Below are 19,103 nucleotides of genomic sequence, written 5' to 3'. Positions count from 1 at the left end.
GCTCTATGGAACCTCTATGGCTCTGCTCCTTCTATGGCTCTGCTCCCTCTATGGCTCTGCTCCCTCTATGGCTCTGTTCTCTCTGTGGCTCTGTGTCCTCTATGGAACCTCTATGGCCCTGTTCCCTCTATGGCTCTTCTCCCTCTATGGCTCTGCTCCCTCTATGGCTCTGTTCCCTCTATGGCTCTGTTCCCTCTATGGCTCTGTTCCCTCTATGGAACCTCTATGGCTCTGCTCCCTCTATGGCTCTGCTCCCTCTATGGCTCTGTTCTCTCTGTGGCTCTGTTCCCTCTATGGAACCTCTATGGCTCTGCTCCCTCTATGGCTCTGCTCCCTCTATGGCTCTGCTCCCTCTATGGCTCTGCTCCCTCTATGGCTCTGTTCTCTCTATGGCTCTGTTCCCTCTATGGAACCTCTATGGCTCTGCTCACTCTATGGCTCTGTTCCCTCTATGGCTCTATTCCCTCTATGGCTCTGCTCCCTCTATTGCTCTTCTCCCTCTATGGCTCTTTTCTCTCTGTGGCTCTGTTCCCTCTATGAAACCTCTATGGCTCTGCTCCCTCTATGGCTCTGCTCCCTCTATGATTCTGTTCTCTCTATGGCTCTGTTCCCTCTATGGAACCTCTATGGCTCTGTTCCCTCTATGGAACCTCTATGGCTCTGCTCCCTCTATGGCTCTGCTCCCTCTATGGCTCAGTTCTCTCTGTGGCTCTGTTCCCTCTATGGAACCTCTATGGCTCTGCTCCCTCTATGGCTCTGCTCCCTCTATGGCTCTGCTCCCTCTATGGCTCTGTTCTCTCTGTGGCTCTGTGTCCTCTATGGAACCTCTATGGCCCTGTTCCCTCTATGGCTCTTCTCCCTCTATGGCTCTGCTCCCTCTATGGCTCTGTTCCCTCTATGGCTCTGCTCCCTCTATGGCTCTGTTCCCTCTATGGAACCTCTATGGCTCTGCTCCCTCTATGGCTCTGCTCCCTCTATGGCTCTGCTCCCTCTATGGCTCTGTTCTCTCTGTGGCTCTGTTCCCTCTATGGAACCTCTATGGCTCTGCTACCTCTATGACTCTGTTCCCTCTATAGAACCTCTATGGCTCTGTTCCCTCTATAGAATCTCTATGGCTCTGTTCCCTCTATGGCTCTGTTCCCTCTATGGAACCTCTATGGCTCTGCTCCCTCTATGGCTCTGCTCCCTCTATGGCTCTGCTCCCTCTATGGCTCTGCTCCCTCTATGGCTCTGTTCTCTCTATGGAACCTTTATGGCTCTGTTCCCTCTATGGCTCTGTTCCCTCTATGGAACCTTTATGGCTCTGTTCTCTCTATGGCTCTGTTCCCTCTATGGAACCTCTATGGCTCTGCTCCCTCTATGGCTCTGCTCCCTCTATGGCTCTGCTCCCTCTATGGCTCTGCTCCCTCTATGGCTCTTCTCCCTCTATGGCTCTGTTCCCTCTATGGAATCTCTATGGCTCTGCTCCCTCTATGGCTCTGTTCCCTCTATGGAACCTCTATGGCTCTGTTCCCTCTATGGCTCTATTCCCTCTATGGAACCTCTATGGCTCTGTTCCCTCTATGGAACCTCTATGGCTCTTCTCCCTCTATGGCTCTGCTCCCTCTATGGCTCAGCTCCCTCTATGGCTCTGCTCCCTCTATGGCTCTGTTCTCTCTGTGGCTCTGTTCCCTCTATGAAACCTCTATGGCTCTGCTCCCTCTATGGCTCTGCTCCCTCTATGGCTCTGTTCTCTCTATGGCTCTGTTCCCTCTATGGAACCTCTATGGCTCTGTTCCCTCTATGGAACCTCTATGGCTCTGCTCCCTCTATGGCTCTGCTCCCTCTATGGCTCAGTTCTCTCTGTGGCTCTGTTCCCTCTATGGAACCTCTATGGCTCTGCTCCCTCTATGGCTCTGCTCCATCTATGGCTCTGCTCCCTCTATGGCTCTGTTCTCTCTGTGGCTCTGTTCAGCTCTATGGAACCTCTATGGCTCTGCTCCTTCTATGGCTCTGCTCCCTCTATGGCTCTGCTCCCTCTATGGCTCTGTTCTCTCTGTGGCTCTGTGTCCTCTATGGAACCTCTATGGCCCTGTTCCCTCTATGGCTCTTCTCCCTCTATGGCTCTGCTCCCTCTATGGCTCTGTTCCCTCTATGGCTCTGCTCCCTCTATGGCTCTGTTCCCTCTATGGAACCTCTATGGCTCTGCTCCCTCTATGGCTCTGCTCCCTCTATGGCTCTGCTCCCTCTATGGCTCTGTTCTCTCTGTGGCTCTGTTCAGCTCTATGGAACCTCTATGGCTCTGCTCCTTCTATGGCTCTGCTCCCTCTATGGCTCTGCTCCCTCTATGGCTCTGTTCTCTCTGTGGCTCTGTGTCCTCTATGGAACCTCTATGGCCCTGTTCCCTCTATGGCTCTTCTCCCTCTATGGCTCTGCTCCCTCTATGGCTCTGTTCCCTCTATGGCTCTGTTCCCTCTATGGCTCTGTTCCCTCTATGGAACCTCTATGGCTCTGCTCCCTCTATGGCTCTGCTCCCTCTATGGCTCTGTTCTCTCTGTGGCTCTGTTCCCTCTATGGAACCTCTATGGCTCTGCTCCCTCTATGGCTCTGCTCCCTCTATGGCTCTGCTCCCTCTATGGCTCTGCTCCCTCTATGGCTCTGTTCTCTCTATGGCTCTGTTCCCTCTATGGAACCTCTATGGCTCTGCTCACTCTATGGCTCTGTTCCCTCTATGGCTCTATTCCCTCTATGGCTCTGCTCCCTCTATTGCTCTTCTCCCTCTATGGCTCTTTTCTCTCTGTGGCTCTGTTCCCTCTATGAAACCTCTATGGCTCTGCTCCCTCTATGGCTCTGCTCCCTCTATGATTCTGTTCTCTCTATGGCTCTGTTCCCTCTATGGAACCTCTATGGCTCTGTTCCCTCTATGGAACCTCTATGGCTCTGCTCCCTCTATGGCTCTGCTCCCTCTATGGCTCAGTTCTCTCTGTGGCTCTGTTCCCTCTATGGAACCTCTATGGCTCTGCTCCCTCTATGGCTCTGCTCCCTCTATGGCTCTGCTCCCTCTATGGCTCTGTTCTCTCTGTGGCTCTGTGTCCTCTATGGAACCTCTATGGCCCTGTTCCCTCTATGGCTCTTCTCCCTCTATGGCTCTGCTCCCTCTATGGCTCTGTTCCCTCTATGGCTCTGCTCCCTCTATGGCTCTGTTCCCTCTATGGAACCTCTATGGCTCTGCTCCCTCTATGGCTCTGCTCCCTCTATGGCTCTGCTCCCTCTATGGCTCTGTTCTCTCTGTGGCTCTGTTCCCTCTATGGAACCTCTATGGCTCTGCTACCTCTATGACTCTGTTCCCTCTATAGAACCTCTATGGCTCTGTTCCCTCTATAGAATCTCTATGGCTCTGTTCCCTCTATGGCTCTGTTCCCTCTATGGAACCTCTATGGCTCTGCTCCCTCTATGGCTCTGCTCCCTCTATGGCTCTGCTCCCTCTATGGCTCTGCTCCCTCTATGGCTCTGTTCTCTCTATGGAACCTTTATGGCTCTGTTCCCTCTATGGCTCTGTTCCCTCTATGGAACCTTTATGGCTCTGTTCTCTCTATGGCTCTGTTCCCTCTATGGAACCTCTATGGCTCTGCTCCCTCTATGGCTCTGCTCCCTCTATGGCTCTGCTCCCTCTATGGCTCTGCTCCCTCTATGGCTCTTCTCCCTCTATGGCTCTGTTCCCTCTATGGAATCTCTATGGCTCTGCTCCCTCTATGGCTCTGTTCCCTCTATGGAACCTCTATGGCTCTGTTCCCTCTATGGCTCTATTCCCTCTATGGAACCTCTATGGCTCTGTTCCCTCTATGGAACCTCTATGGCTCTTCTCCCTCTATGGCTCTGCTCCCTCTATGGCTCAGCTCCCTCTATGGCTCTGCTCCCTCTATGGCTCTGTTCCCTCTATGGCTCTTCTCCCTCTATGGCTCTGCTCCCTCTATGGCTCTGTTCCCTCTATGGCTCTGCTCCCTCTATGGCTCTGTTCCCTCTATGGAACCTCTATGGCTCTGCTCCCTCTATGGCTCTGCTCCCTCTATGGCCCTGCTCCCTCTATGGCTCTGTTCCCTCTATGACTCTGCTCCCTCTATGGCTCTGTTCCCTCTATGGAACCTCTATGGCTCTGCTCCCTCTATGGCTCTGCTCCCTCTATGGCTCTGCTCCCTCTATGGCTCTGCTCCTTCTATGGCTCTGTTCTCTCTATGGCTCTGTTCCCTCTATGGAACCTCTATGGCTCTGCTCACTCTATGGCTCTGTTCCCTCTATGGCTCTGTTCCCTCTATGGCTCTGCTCCCTCTATGGCTCTGCTCCCTCTATGGCTCTGTTCTCTCTGTGGCTCTGTTCCCTCTATGAAACCTCTATGGCTCTGCTCCCTCTATGGCTCTGCTCCCTCTATGGCTCTGTTCTCTCTATGGCTCTGTTCCCTCTATGGAACCTCTATGGCTCTGTTCCCTCTATGGAACCTCTATGGCTCTGCTCCCTCTATTGCTCAGTTCTCTCTGTGGCTCTGTTCCCTCTATGGAACCTCTATGGCTCTGCTCCCTCTATGGCTCTGCTCCCTCTATGGCTCTGCTCCCTCTATGGCTCTGTTCTCTCTGTGGCTCTGTTCAGCTCTATGGAACCTCTATGGCTCTGCTCCTTCTATGGCTCTGCTCCCTCTATGGCTCTGCTCCCTCTATGGCTCTGTTCTCTCTGTGGCTCTGTGTCCTCTATGGAACCTCTATGGCCCTGTTCCCTCTATGGCTCTTCTCCCTCTATGGCTCTGCTCCCTCTATGGCTCTGCTCCCTCTATGGCTCTGCTCCCTCTATGGCTCTGTTCCCTCTATGGAACCTCTATGGCTCTGCTCCCTCTATGGCTCTGCTCCCTCTATGGCTCTGCTCCCTCTATGGCTCTGTTCTCTCTGTGGCTCTGTTCCCTCTATGGAACCTCTATGGCTCTGCTACCTCTATGACTCTGCTCCCTCTATGGCTCTGCTCCCTCTATGGCTCTGTTCCCTCTATGGAACCTCTATGGCTCTGCTCCCTCTATGGCTCTGCTCCCTCTATGGCTCTGCTCCCTCTATGGCTCTGTTCTCTCTGTGGCTCTGTTCCCTCTATAGAACCTCTATGACTCTGTTCCCTCTATAGAATCTCTATGGCTCTGTTCCCTCTATGGAACCTCTATGGCTCTGTTCCCACGATGGAACCTTTATGGCTCTGTTCCCTCTATGGAACCTCTATGGCTCTGTTCCCTCTATGGAACCTCTATGGCTCTGTTCCCTCTATGGAACCTTTATGGCTCTGCTCCCTCTATGGCTCTACTCCCTCTATGGAATCTCTCTGGCTCTGTTCACATTTAGGATGTGTAATATACTGTGACAAGCCAAGCAACGACTCTGGCTATGGGTCTATCTTTACGACGAGAGAAAAGTGACACTGGAAATTGTCATAAACTGTTCTCATGATGAAGACAAGCACCATTTGTGTTAAAGATAGCGTATCGCCAGGGTGACTGATAAATGTGGTTGTGTCCCAAATGGCACTCTATTCTCTACATTGTGTACTACTTTTGATCTGAGCCCTATAGGTCCTGATCAAAAGAAGTGCACTATATACGGAATAGGGTACCATTTGGAACGCAATACGATTGGAACACATCCGGCCGCCATATCCAGAGCTCCTCCCCTCATTGACCACATAATACACACCAGTGGTCTTATAAATGATACACACTGGGTGTTCCACAGAACCATGAGACTATATCTGTCTAGGCCTCTCCTCTCACTATCGTTTCACTGACATTCCTCAAACCAAAAACACATGTCTGGTGGTTTTGAAAGACGGACATTTTTCCAGGACCACATCAAACTGTGGCTTAGACAGGGAAAGTTCTCCGTCCAAGTGGGTGGAGTTTGGCAGGAGGTTAGTTGATAGACACAATGTACAGGCAAGATCACACACACACACTCTCTCTCTCTCTCTCTCTCTCTCTCTCTCTCTCTCTCTCTCTCTCTCTCTCTCTCTCTCCTCTCTCTCTCTCTCTCTCTCTCTCTCTCTCTCTCTCTCTCTCTCTCTCTCTCTCTCTCTCTCTCTCTCTCCTCTCTCTCTCTCTCTCTCTCTCTCTCTCTCTCTCTCTCTCTCTCTCTCTCTCTCTCTCTCTCTCTCTCTCTCATATGTTGCATGCTCTCATGTATCAGAGGTCACATCTGGCCCGACAACATGAGAGACACATCTCTCTCCTGTGGGTCAGTGACCCACATCAACACTGTGTGCTGCTGTCATCTCATCTTCTCTACAAAGATCAGTCAACATTACAACAGTAACCTTGGCTTGCACATGTCGCTTTATGACAGTCCACTGACTCCCTGGCTTTTGGACTGAGGTAAACCGTGTCTGTCATCATAGGCATCTTTGTGCAGACAAACTCTCCGTTGTGTCACAAATGTCTTGTACAAACTCTCTGTTGTGTGAAACGTCTTGTACATCAGTTGTACAACTTGAATGTGTACAATGCAATAATGTGTACAAGGCCAAAGCAACAGTGAGGGAACAACACTTTATCTCCTCACAGCGGGGAATGATACTCTTCCTGACTGAAGCTCATTGGGGTGGGGTGGAGTGGGTGTGAGGGGTTTGGTGGGGTGGAGTGGGGGTGAGGGGTGGAGTGGCGGTGAGCAGTTAGTTGGGGTGGAGTGGCGGTGAGCAGTTAGTTGGGGTGGAGTGGGGGTGAGGGGTGGAGTGGCAGTGAGAGGTTAGTTGGGGTGGAGTGGGGGTGAGCAGTTAGTTGGGGTGGAGTGGCGGTGAGAGGTTAGTTGGGGTGGAGTGGGGGTGAGGGGTTAGTTGGGGTGGAGTGGGGGTGAGAGGTTAGTTGGGGTGGAGTGGCGGTGAGAGGTTAGTTGGGGTAGAGTGGGGGTGAGCAGTTAGTTGGGGTGGAGTGGCGGTGAGAGGTTAGTTGGGGTGGAGTGGCGGTGAGAGGTTAGTTGGGGTGGAGTGGGGGTGAGAGGTTAGTTGGGGTGGAGTGGCGGTGAGCAGTTAGTTGGGGTGGAGTGGGGGTGAGGGGTGGAGTGGTAGTGAGAGGTTAGTTGGGGTGGAGTGGGGGTGAGGGGTGGAGTGGTAGTGAGAGGTTAGTTGGGGTGGAGTGGCGGTGAGAGGTTAGTTGGGGTGGAGTGGGTGTGAGGGGTTTGGTGGGGTGGAGTGGGGGTGAGGGGTGGAGTGGCGGTGAGCAGTTAGTTGGGGTGGAGTGGCGGTGAGCAGTTAGTTGGGGTGGAGTGGCGGTGAGAGGTTAGTTGGGGTGGAGTGGGGGTGAGGGGTGGAGTGGCAGTGAGAGGTTAGTTGGGGTGGAGTGGCAGTGAGAGGTTAGTTGGAGTGGAGTGGCGGTGAGAGGTTAGTTGGGGTGGAGTGGGGGTGAGAGGTTAGTTGGGGTGGAGTGGCAGTGAGAGGTTAGTTGGAGTGGAGTGGCGGTGAGAGGTTAGTTGGGGTGGAGTGGGGGTGAGCAGTTAGTTGGGGTGGAGTGGCGGTGAGAGGTTAGTTGGGGTGGAGTGGAGGTGAGGGGTTAGTTGGGGTGGAGTGGGGGTGAGAGGTTAGTTGGGGTGGAGTGGCGGTGAGAGGTTAGTTGGGGTGGAGTGGGGGTGAGAGGTTAGTTGGGGTAGAGTGGGGGTGAGCAGTTAGTTGGAGTGGAGTGGCGGTGAGAATTAGTTGGGGTGGAGTGGGGGTGAGGGGTTAGTTGGGGTGGAGTGGGGGTGAGAGGTTAGTTGGAGTGGAGTGACAGTGAGAGGTTAGTTGGGGTGGAGTGACAGTGAGAGGTTAGTTGGGGTGGAGTGGGGGTGAGAGGTTAGTTGGGGTGGAGTGGGGGTGAGAGATTAGTTGGAGTAGAGTGGGGGTGAGCGGTTAGTTGGGGTGGAGTGGCAGTGAGAGGTTAGTTGGGGTGGAGTGGGGGTGAGGGGTTAGTTGGGGTGAAGTGGGGGTGAGCAGTTAGTTGGGGTGGAGTGGGGGTGAGAGGTTAGTTGGGGTGGAGTGGGGGTGAGGGGTTAGTTGGGGTGGAGTGGGGGTGAGGGGTTAGTTGGGTGGGAGTGGCAGTGAGAGGTTAGTTGGGGTGGAGTGACAGTGAGAGAATAGTTGGGGTGGAGTGGGGGTGAGAGGTTAGTTGGGGTAGAGTGGGGGTGAGAGGTTAGTTGGGGTGGAGTGGCAGTGAGAGGTTAGTTGGGGTGGAGTGACGTGAGAGGTTAGTTGGGGTGGAGTGGCAGTGAGCGGTTAGTTGGGGTGGAGTGGCAGTGAGAGGTTAGTTGGGGTGGAGTGGCAGTGAGAGGTTAGTTGAAGTGGAGTAGCAGTGAGAGGTTAGTTGGGGTGGAGTGGCGGTGAGAGGTTAGTTGGGGTGGAGTGGCGGTCAGAGGTTAGTTGAGGTGGAGTAGCAGTGAGAGGTTAGTTGGGGTGGAGTGGCGGTGAGAGGTTAGTTGAGGTGGAGTAGCAGTGAGAGGTTAGTTGGGGTGGAGTGGCGGTGAGAGGTTAGTTGGGGTGGAGTGGCGGTGAGAGGTTAGTTGGGGTGGAGTGGGGGTGAGAGGTTATTTGGGGTGGAGTGGGGGTGAGAGGTTAGTTGGGGTGGAGTGGGGGTGAGCAGTTAGTTGGAGTGGAGTGGCGGTGAGAATTAGTTGGGGTGGAGTGGGGGTGAGGGGTAAGTTGGGGTGGAGTGGGGGTGAGAGGTTAGTTGGGGTGGAGTGACAGTGAGAGGTTAGTTGGGGTGGAGTGACAGTGAGAGGTTAGTTGGGGTGGAGTGGGGTGAGAGGTTAGTTGGGGTGGAGTGGGGGTGAGAGGTTAGTTGGGGTAGAGTGGCGGTGAGAGGTTAGTTGGGGTGGAGTGGGGGTGAGCGGTTAGTTGGGGTGGAGTGGCAGTGAGAGGTTAGTTGGGGTGGAGTGGGGGTGAGGGGTTAGTTGGGGTGAAGTGGGGGTGAGCAGTTAGTTGGGGTGGAGTGGCAGTGAGAGGTTAGTTGGGGGGGAGTGGGGGTGAGGGGTTAGTTGGGGTGGAGTGGCAGTGAGAGGTTAGTTGGGGTGGAGTGACAGTGAGAGAATAGTTGGGGTGGAGTGGGGGTGAGAGGTTAGTTGGGGTAGATTTGGGGTGAGAGGTTAGTTGGGGTGGAGTGGCAGTGAGAGGTTAGTTGGGGTGGAGTGACGTGAGAGGTTAGTTGGGGTGGAGTGGCAGTGAGCGGTTAGTTGGGGTGGAGTGGCAGTGAGAGGTTAGTTGGAGTGGCAGTGAGAGGTTAGTTGAAGTGGAGTAGCAGTGAGAGGTTAGTTGGGGTGGAGTGGCGGTGAGAGGTTAGTTGGGGTGGAGTGGCGGTGAGAGGTTAGTTGAGGTGGAGTAGCAGTGAGAGGTTAGTTGGGGTGGAGTGGGGGTGGGAGGTTAGTTGGGGTGGAGTGGCGGTGAGAGGTTAGTTGAGGTGGAGTAGCAGTGAGAGGTTAGTTGGGGTGGAGTGGCGGTGAGAGGTTAGTTGGGGTGGAGTGGCGGTGAGAGGTTAGTTGGGGTGGAGTGGGGGTGAGAGGTTAGTTGGGGTGGAGTGGGGGTGAGAGGTTAGTTGGGGGGGAGTGGGGGTGAGCAGTTAGTTGGGGTGGAGTGGGGGTGAGGGGTGGAGTGGCAGTGAGAGGTTAGTTGGGGTGGAGTGGGGGTGAGGGGTTAGTTGGGGTGGAGTGGCGGTGAGCGGTTAGTTGGGGTGGAGTGGGGGTGAGCAGTTAGTTGGGGTGGAGTGGGGGTGAGAGGTTAGTTGGGGTAGAGTGGGGGTGAGAGGTTAGTTGGGGTAGAGTGGGGGTGAGCAGTTAGTTGGGGTGGAGTGGCGGTGAGAGGTTAGTTGGGGTGGAGTGGGGGTGGGAGGTTAGTTGGGGTGGAGTGGGGGTGAGAGATAAGTTGGGGTGGAGTGGCGGTGAGAGGTTAGTTGGGGTGGAGTGGGGGTTAGTTGGGGTGGAGTGGGGGTGAGAGGTTAGTTGGGGTGGAGTGGGGGTGAGCGGTTAGTTGGGGTGGAGTGGGGGTGAGAGGTTAGTTGGGGTGGAGTGGGGGTGAGAGGTTAGTTGGGGTGGAGGGGCAGTGAGAGGTTAGTTGGGGTGGAGTGACAGTGAGAGAATAGTTGGGGTGGAGTGGGGGTGAGAGGTTAGTTGGGGTGGAGTGGCAGTGAGAGGTTAGTTGGGGTGGAGTGACAGTGAGAAGTTTGTTGGGGTGGAGTGGGGGTGAGAGGTTAGTTGGGGTGGAGTGGGGGTGAGCGGTTAGTTGGGGTGGAGTGGCAGTGAGGTTAGTTGGGGTGGAGTGGCAGTGAGAGGTTAGTTGGGGTGGAGTGGGGGTGAGAGATAAGTTGGGGTAGAGTGGGGGTGAGAGGTTAGTTGGGGTGGAGTGGGGGTGAGAGGTTAGTTGAGGTGGAGTAGCAGTGAGAGGTTAGTTGAGGTGGAGTAGCAGTGAGAGGTTAGTTGGGGTGGAGTGGCGGTGAGAGGTTAGTTGAGGTGGAGTAGCAGTGAGAGGATAGTTGAGGTGGAGTAGCAGTGAGCGGTTAGTTGGGGTGGAGTGGGGGTGAGAGGTTAGTTGGGGTGGAGTGGGGGTGAGAGGTTAGTTGAGGTGGAGTAGCAGTGAGAGGTTAGTTGGGGTGGAGTGGCGGTGAGAGGTTAGTTGGGGTGGAGTGGGGGTGAGAGGTTAGTTGGGGTGGAGTGGGGGTGAGAGGTTAGTTGAGGTGGAGTAGCAGTGAGAGGTTAGTTGGGGTGGAGTGGCGGTGAGCGGTTAGTTGGGGTGGAGTGGGGGTGAGAGGTTAGTTGGGGTGGAGTGGGGGTGAGAGGTTAGTTGGGAGTGGAGTGGCAGTGAGAGAATAGTTGGGGTGGAGTGGCAGTGAGAGAATAGTTGGGGTGGAGTGGCAGTGAGAGAATAGTTGGGGTGGAGTGGCAGTGAGAGGTTAGTTGGGGTGGAGTGACGGTGAGAGGTTAGTTGGGGTGGAGTGGCGGTGAGCGGTTATTTGGGGTGGAGTGGCGGTGAGAGGTTAGTTGGGGTGGAGTGGCGGTGAGCGGTTAGTTGGGGTGGAGTGGCGGTGAGCGGTTAGTTGAGGTGGAGTAGCAGTGAGAGGTTAATTGGGGTGGAGTGGCGGTGAGAGGTTAGTTGGGGTGGAGTGGCGGTGAGAGGTTAGTTGAGGTGGAGTAGCAGTGAGAGGTTAGTTGAGGTGGAGTAGCAGTGAGAGGTTAATTGGGGTGGAGTGGCGGTGAGAGGTTAGTTGGGGTGGAGTGGCGGTGAGAGGTTAGTTGGGGTGGAGTGGCAGTGAGAGGTTAGTTGAGGTAGTGGGGGTGAGAGGTTAGTTGGGGTGGAGTAGCGGTGAGAGGTTAGTTGGGGTGGAGTGGCGGTGAGAGGTTAGTTGGGGTGGAGTGGCAGTGAGAGGTTAGTTGGGGTGGAGTGGCAGTGAGAGGTTATTTGGGGTGGAGTGGCGGTGAGCGGTTAGTTGGGGTGGAGTGGCGGTGAGCGGTTAGTTGGGGTGGAGTGGCGGTGAGCGGTTAGTTGGGGTGGAGTGGCGGTGAGCGGTTAGTTGGGGTAGAGTGGGGGTGAGCGGTTAGTTGGGGTGGAGTGGCGGTGAGAGGTTAGTTGGGGTGGAGTGGCGGTGAGCGGTTAGTTGGGGTGGAGTGGCAGTGAGAGGTTAGTTGAGGTGGAGTAGCAGTGAGAGGTTAATTGGGGTGGAGTGGCGGTGAGAGGTTAGTTGGGGTGGAGTGGCGGTGAGAGGTTAGTTGGGGTGGAGTGGCAGTGAGAGGTTAGTTGAGGTAGTGGGGGTGAGAGGTTAGTTGGGGTGGAGTAGCGGTGAGAGGTTAGTTGGGGTGGAGTGGCGGTGAGAGGTTAGTTGGGGTGGAGTGGCAGTGAGAGGTTAGTTGGGGTGGAGTGGGGGTGAGGGGTTTGTTGGGGTGGAGTGGCAGTGAGAGGTTAGTTGAGGTGGAGTAGCAGTGAGAGGTTAATTGGGGTGGAGTGGCGGTGAGAGGTTAGTTGGGGTGGAGTGGCGGTGAGAGGTTAGTTGGGGTGGAGTGGGGGTGAGGGGTTTGTTGGGGTGAGGTGGTAGGGGTGAGGGGTTTGTTGGGGTGAGGTGGTAGGGGTGAGGGGTTTGTTTTGGTGAGATGGTAGGGGTGAGGGGTTTGTTGGGGTGAGGTGGTAGGGGTGAGGGGTTTGTTTTGGTGAGGTGGTAGGGGTTAGGGGTTTGTTGGGGTGAGGTGGTAGGGGTGAGGGGTTTGTTGGGGTGAGCTGGTAGGGGTGAGGGGTTTGTCGGGGTGAGGTGGTAGGGGTGAGGGGTTTGTTGGGGTGAGGTGGTAGGGGTGAGGGCTTTGTTGGGGTGAGTTGGTAGGGGTGAGGGGTTTGTTGGGGTGAGGTGGTAGGGGTTAGGGGTTTGTTGGGGTGAGGTGGTAGGGGTGAGGGGTTTGTTGGGGTGAGGTGGTAGGGGTGAAGGGTTTGTTGGGGTGAGGTAGTAGGGGTGAGGGGTTTGTTTTGGTGAGGTGGTAGGGGTTAGGGGTTTGTTGGGGTGAGGTTGTAGGGGTGAGGGGTTTGTTGGGGTGAGGTGGTAGGGGTGAGGGGTTTGTTGGGGTGAGGTGGTAGGGGTGAGGGGTTTGTTGGGGTGAGGTGGTAGGGGTTTGTTGGGGTGTGGTGGTAGGGGTTAGGGGTTTGTTGGGGTGAGGTGGTAGGGGTGAGGGGTTTGTTTTGGTGTGGTGGCAGGGGTGAGGGGTTTGTTGGGGTGAGGTGGTAGGGGTGAGGGGTTTGTTGGGGTGAGGTGGTAGGGATTTGTTTTGGTGTGGTGTTAGGGGTAACAGTGGTCTATATAAGCCCAAGTGACAACATTGTAGTTATGGCAACATATTGCTTGCTTTCAGATCCTCAACTGCTGTATGATTAGTGTTACAGACAAATACAGTGATTATGATGATAAATAACAGCATTAATACATTTAATACAAGCATAAAGCCATAAAACTACAGCCATGGACCCAAATATTATTTACCAAAACAGGATAAAGCATGCAAAGTTTAACATACGATTCATATTTTTTCCATCTTCTCATCAGGACCTGAGTGTTCCAGAAACTTCACCTCGTCTAAGGGCGTTATAAAGACGCCAGGCTTCCCTGACAAGTACCCCAACAACCTGGACTGTACCTTCATGATCATCGCCCCCAAAATGTCAGAGATCGTGGTGGACTTTGACACGTTCGACATGGAGCCTGACACCACCCCTCCACCCGGGGCACTGTGTCGCTACGACTGGCTGGAGATCTGGGACGGGTTCCCTGCAGGTGAGAGAGTGTTCACAAACAGACCCCACAGAGCCCTAGGACAGCAACACAATTAGACCCAACCAAATCATGAAAAAAGATAATTACTTGACACACTGGAAATAATTGACATAAAAACAGAGCAAACCAGAATGCTATTTGTCCCTAAACAAAGAGTATGCAGTGGCAGAATACGTGACCACTGTGACTGACTAAAACTGATGGAAAGCTGTGTCTGTGTATAGACTCAGTGAGCATAGCCTTGCTATTGAGAAAGGGCGCCATAGGCAGAACTGGCCCTCAAGAGAAGATAGGCTATGTGCACACTGCCCAGAAATGAGGTGGAAACTGAGCTGAACTTCCTAACCTCCTTTTAAAAAAATATATATATATTTCACCTTTATTTAACCAGGTAGGCTAGTTGAGAACAAGTTCTCATTTAGAACTGAGACCTGGCCAAGATAAAGCAGTGCGACACAAACAACAACACAGAGTTACACATGGAATAAACAAACATACAGTCAATTATACAATAGAAAAAGTCTATACACAGTGTGTGCAAATGAGGTAGGATAAGGGGGGTAATGCAATAAATAGGCCATAGTGGCAAAATAATTACAATATAGCAATTAAACATCCTGCCAAATGTATGACCATATTAGAGACACATATTTCCCTCAAATTGCATAGATACACTAAGAATTTGAAAACAAACCCAATTTTGATAAACTCCCATATCTATTGGGTGAAATACCACAGTGTGCCATCACAGCAGCAATATTTGTGACTTGTTGCCACAAGAAAAGGGCAACCAGTGAAGAACGAGTAAATACAACCCATATTTATGTTTATTTATTTTCCCTTTTGTACTTTAACTATTTGCACATAATATGACATTTTGTAATGTCTTTATTCTTTTGGAAATATTGTGAGTGTAATGTTTACTGTTAATTTGTATTGTTTATTTCACTTTTGTTTATTATCTAGTTCACTTGCTTTGGCAATGTTAACATATGTTTCCATGCCAATAAAGCCCTCACATTGAAATGAAATTGAATTGACTTGAGAGAGAGCGAGAGAGAGAGAGCGAGAGAGAGATTTGTTTCATCAGCCAGCAGCGCTGTTGTTTTTCATCCACCAGGCCACACAGATTGATTTAGCCCAGCACATTAAGGAGACAGGCAGAACCTCCACTATTCATTGTCTTCAATGATGTTGTTTCACTGGACCGCGTTGCCCAGTCTCCATTGTTGTGTGATTGGGTCTGAGGAGAATGGGAGGAAATGTACATTGACAAGCATCAGAGGAGTGCCGGGCTGGGCACATTGCTTTGTCTGGTTCCCTGAGACTTCTTCCTCTATACTAGGGCCTTGCCAGGCTAGGGCCTGCATCTCAAATGTCACCTTGTTCACTATTTAGCACACTACTTTTGACCAGATCGCAATGGGCCCTGCTCAAAAGTTGTTCACTTAATAGGGAATGGGGTGCCATTTGGGAAACAGCCCCAAGGAAGGGACTGGCACAGCCCTATAGAAACATACAAGGACCAAACAATCACACACCTCACAGCTGGGTTAGTGCTGTAAACATGCCAGGCCGGTCATGTCTCTCAATAGACCTGTGTGTTTTCTGTCCCGGGGTCTGCCAAAGCTTTGTGTTTGAGGTGTGTACATGTTTGACATCCCAGATGGTATTTGAAAGGGAAACAAAAAGGAAAAAGGAGAAGCATCAGAGAATTCTTGACACATAATTGGAGATGAGAGATATTTTTTCTGTACCAAACCTGTTATATATTGTCTGTGAACACGTGTTAATGATAAACACTGTGAACGTACCATAGTCTCTGCTACCTGACTTGTCACGTCTGTTTTTGACACAAGGTGTAAAGTCACAAACGAGGTGCGACCTGAGATCATCGGAAAGTTCCAACCTGTTATCCTCTAATGGTTGTCACACGACCACGATATAATGTTTTGTCAGATAACAGAGTGAAAGTTAGTGAAACATTTAATGGAGGGAAGTTCATTCTAGAATAGAGACTTCGTGCAGTAAATTAGCCTATTACTACAGATTATAAACTGGTTGGTTCGAGCCCTGAATGCTGATTGGCTGACAGCCGTGGTATATCAGACCGTATACCACAAATATGACAAAACATGTATTTTTACTGCTCTAATTACATTAGTAACCAATTTATAAAGCAATAAGGCACCTTGGGGGTTTGTGGTATATGACTAATATACCACGGCTAAGGGCTGTATCCATAAGAACAGCCCTTAGCCATAGTATATTGGCCATATACCGCACCCCCTCGTGCCTTATTGCTTAATTGTAGAAAAGCTGAATCAATCACAACATGGGATATTGAAGGAAGTAATTGTGATGTTGTAGCTGTGATGGACTTTACATTGTTCTCTCTCTTCATTTCTCTCTTTCTCTTTCTTTCTCTCTCCCCTCTCTCTCTCCCCCCTCTTTCGCTCTCCCCTTTCTCTCTCCCTTCTCTTTCTCTCTCTCTCTTTCTTTCTCTCCCCTCTCTCTCCCCCTCTCTCTCTCTCCCCTCTCTCTCTCTCTCTCTCTCTTTCTCTCTCTCTCTCGCTCTCTCTCTTTCCCCCCTTCTCTCCTTCTCCCTATCCCAGTGGGACCCCACATCGGGCGGTACTGTGGTAACAGCAGTCCTGGCCGAGTCATCTCCTACACAGGGATCCTTTCTATGACCATCAACACAGACAACGCCATCGCCAGAGAGGGCTTCTCAGGCAACTACACCGTCAGAGAGAGGAGCCTACGACAGGGACCAGAGGGTTAGTATGACCTACTGCCTTACGGCCTAGGGCCGTTCGTAAATTTGCTCTGGCCATCTACTCCGATTTCAGAGCGCTCTCGTCTCAGTGTGCCAGAGCACATAACTGACAAATTTACGAACGTTCAACACGCGTTGAATATGTCAGTAAACGTCGGCAAAAATCATAATTAAATTGTTGCCAGCAGCACAGTTACAGTCACCAACGTTCTAGGTAACATGAAAACAGCCTAACCAGCTCTGCTAGGGCGAGTAAAATGGTCTGGAAGTAGCTAGCAAGCTAGCTAACTTTAGCCGGTTAGCTTGGGTGCTTGACTGCTGTTGTGAGGTCAGAACGCTAGGATCAACTCTCGGCCAGAGCGTCCAGTGTGCGCACTGAACGCTCCGAGAGCGAAACGCTCTGAATTTACGAATGGACAATCTGACAACACTCTGAATTTACAAACGCCCAGAGCGCACTCTGAGCGCAATCTGGCACTCCAGATAGAATTTACAAACACACCCACAGTAGGTGGGATGGGGGGAACGGACAATGTGTGTGGGACTGACTGGTGACATAAGGTCTGTTTAGACGCCTCTCATACACACAGAGGCAGGATGGACTTACAAGATCCCATCGCAGAGAATCCAAAACAGTCTCTGTCCTTTCTTCCATCTCTCCTCAGCACTCTGCTAATTCTCTCATTTCCATTCATACGTTTCCTTCGGTTCCATTCCCTCAGCAGGCATTGACAGAACATCAAAATGTCCACATATCATTGCAATCCAAATGAAAGACCTTATCAGAGACTATTTCAACAGTTCATGCGATCAAAGTCACAGTATGGGGTGTTTCCGACTGTTATAGATAAGATAACGTCATCGTGGAAATAGGAGGAATACTGATTTCTGAGAATGTTACATTCCAACCTTCCTCCCACGTAATGGAAAAAAGTATCTGAAGTTTTCCCAAAACAGTTTTAAGAACATTTAGGCACACACATTTCTACTACCAAACAGACTGATAGGGAACTAATGCTGTGGAAAAGGCAATGTGATTGGGTTCACCATGGAGCCTTCATTTCAATCTGTCACGCTTAGCTGGAGGCCTGGTGACAAGACCAGTCATCACTCTGCTCTGTGTGGGTCCACTGTGAAAACACACAGCTAGCCAGCCATGGAGGGTGTGTGTGTGTATTTATGTGTGTGTGTGTGTTTCTACAGCCATCTGGGATAATTAGAGATTTGTCTAACACCAGCACTGCTCTTAGCCATCCAGAGAAAGGCTATGTGGACAGATTTACAGTCTGATGGGAGCCGTGTGAGTGCACACACAAACACAAACAAACAAACACTCGCACACATTCCTTCAACCAGGGTCAGAGGGACAGGTCGCAAGGCCCTAAATCACTGTAGGAGTCCGGGGGAATTTCAACATGGAGTCTGTTTGAGATGTTTTTGTACAACCTCCTGATGAGTTTTGGTCATCCAACATGAACATGAACACCAACCACTGGTATTTTACAGCTGTAAAGAGTAAATAAAAATGGGACCCAGTCCCTCTCTGCTTGGCACTCAGCATTAAGGAGATTGAATTGGGGGTAAGGGTACATGCATCAGGGCAGCGAACCTAACCTGAACCTGTGTTTGGGGCAAGGGTCACCAAACAGACACTAACAAAGACAGGCATTCGACGTACTACTCCGGGGGTGTTGAGATGAGGCATTTACAACCACGACTAATCAGAGGAATTTGGTGCGCTCTAACGCCTTACAAAATGTTCTGAATGGGTCATCTTTTAACATGTCCAGTTGAGATACACAATGCTCTTCTTTTCTTCTGAGCATTTCACTGTAAGGTCTACCTGTTGGATTTGGATTTGGATTTTGAGCAAGTAACTTTTAGTTTCTAGTAAAACACAGTTCATTTCCATTGTATTACACATGAATTGTCTTTGTGATTGAGACCTCTATGAGTCACACAAATACAGAGCGTCTCATTAGACCAGTGGTATTCAAAATGAGTAACAAAAAACTAAGAGTACAGATTATTGTATGGGACAATATACAAATGTTTTTGAGAAAGATCATTAGACAAATACTATTTTATTGAGTAAATATATTTATTGGTTTCTTTCATTTTATTAAGAGATGAAAATGCAATGAATTGAAGGTTATTTGTTGATGTAGATTTGAGGTTACGAGAAATTATTTTGGGAAAAAATGGGGTCCCCTGAAATTCTGCCTGAAAAAAATGGTGTCCCTGCTGAAAAAGAGTGAACACTGCTTTAGACAGACACCACAGGACAGAGGATGGAGACTCATAGCCCTCACCCTAACCCTCACCCTAACCCTCACCCTAACCCTAACCACAGCAAGTTGTTGTGTAACAACAGAGTTGCAGTTGATCATTTGTTGATAATTGAATCGGTATTATGTAGATCATCTCTAGGGGAATATCCAAATAAAGTCTAACTCATGTTTTATTTCTCCTCTGACAGACTTTACCTGTCTGGAGGGCTTGGGGATGGAGTCAGGAGAGATCACCTCAGATCAGATCACTGCCTCCTCTCAGTACAACCCCAACTGGTCCCCAGAACGCTCCAGACTCAACTACAAAGAGAACGGATGGACCCCCTCAGAAGACTCTGCTAGAGAGTGGATACAGGTAAGTGAGAGAGACAGCCCTGGGGCAGCTGGGTTACATGTGTGGTGTCTGAGTCCCAAACGGCACCCTATTCCCTTTGTATCCCTATGGGCACTGTTCACTACATAGAGAAATAGGGTTCTGTGTGTCTGTCACTGACATTACTTATCCTATTGGTGCCTATAAAACATTATGGCTGCATATTAAGCACTGGATTGAGCAAGAGTTGGGTATTCAAACTCGTTGGGACAGTGTGTTTAGTCCTTTACAGCTCCCTGTTCAGCTACTGTCATGTGAAGTGAGTGTGTGATTGTGTGTGTGTGTGTGTGTGTGTACTGTATGTGATTGTAGGTGTGCATGCGTGCGTGAGTATGATTGTGTGCGCGTGTGTGTGTGTGTATACACTAGTGTGTGTGTGTGTGTGTGTGTCTGCGCAAATTTGAT

The 19,103-nt window shown here is 51.2% G+C and overlaps 1 protein-coding gene across 1 annotated transcript in view; it reads left to right on the top strand.

The window, feature by feature from the left end:
- LOC106599513 (neuropilin-1a) overlaps positions 1–19,103 on the top strand; it is a 112,960-nt gene that overhangs the window by 51,606 nt on the left and 42,251 nt on the right. The window contains exons 4-6 of the mRNA XM_014190791.3: positions 13,028–13,255; positions 15,871–16,035; positions 18,514–18,680. Coding sequence (XP_014046266.1) covers positions 13,028–13,255; positions 15,871–16,035; positions 18,514–18,680 — 560 coding nt within the window. The remainder of the gene's footprint in view (positions 1–13,027; positions 13,256–15,870; positions 16,036–18,513; positions 18,681–19,103) is intronic.

The sequence above is a fragment of the Salmo salar genome, chromosome 03, assembly GCF_965601325.2.
Source record: "Salmo salar chromosome 03, fSalSal1, whole genome shotgun sequence".
NCBI classification, from domain to species: domain Eukaryota; kingdom Metazoa; phylum Chordata; class Actinopteri; order Salmoniformes; family Salmonidae; genus Salmo; species Salmo salar.
The sequence above is the reverse complement of the archived record's forward strand: the minus strand, read 5'-3'. Positions and strand labels throughout refer to the sequence as shown.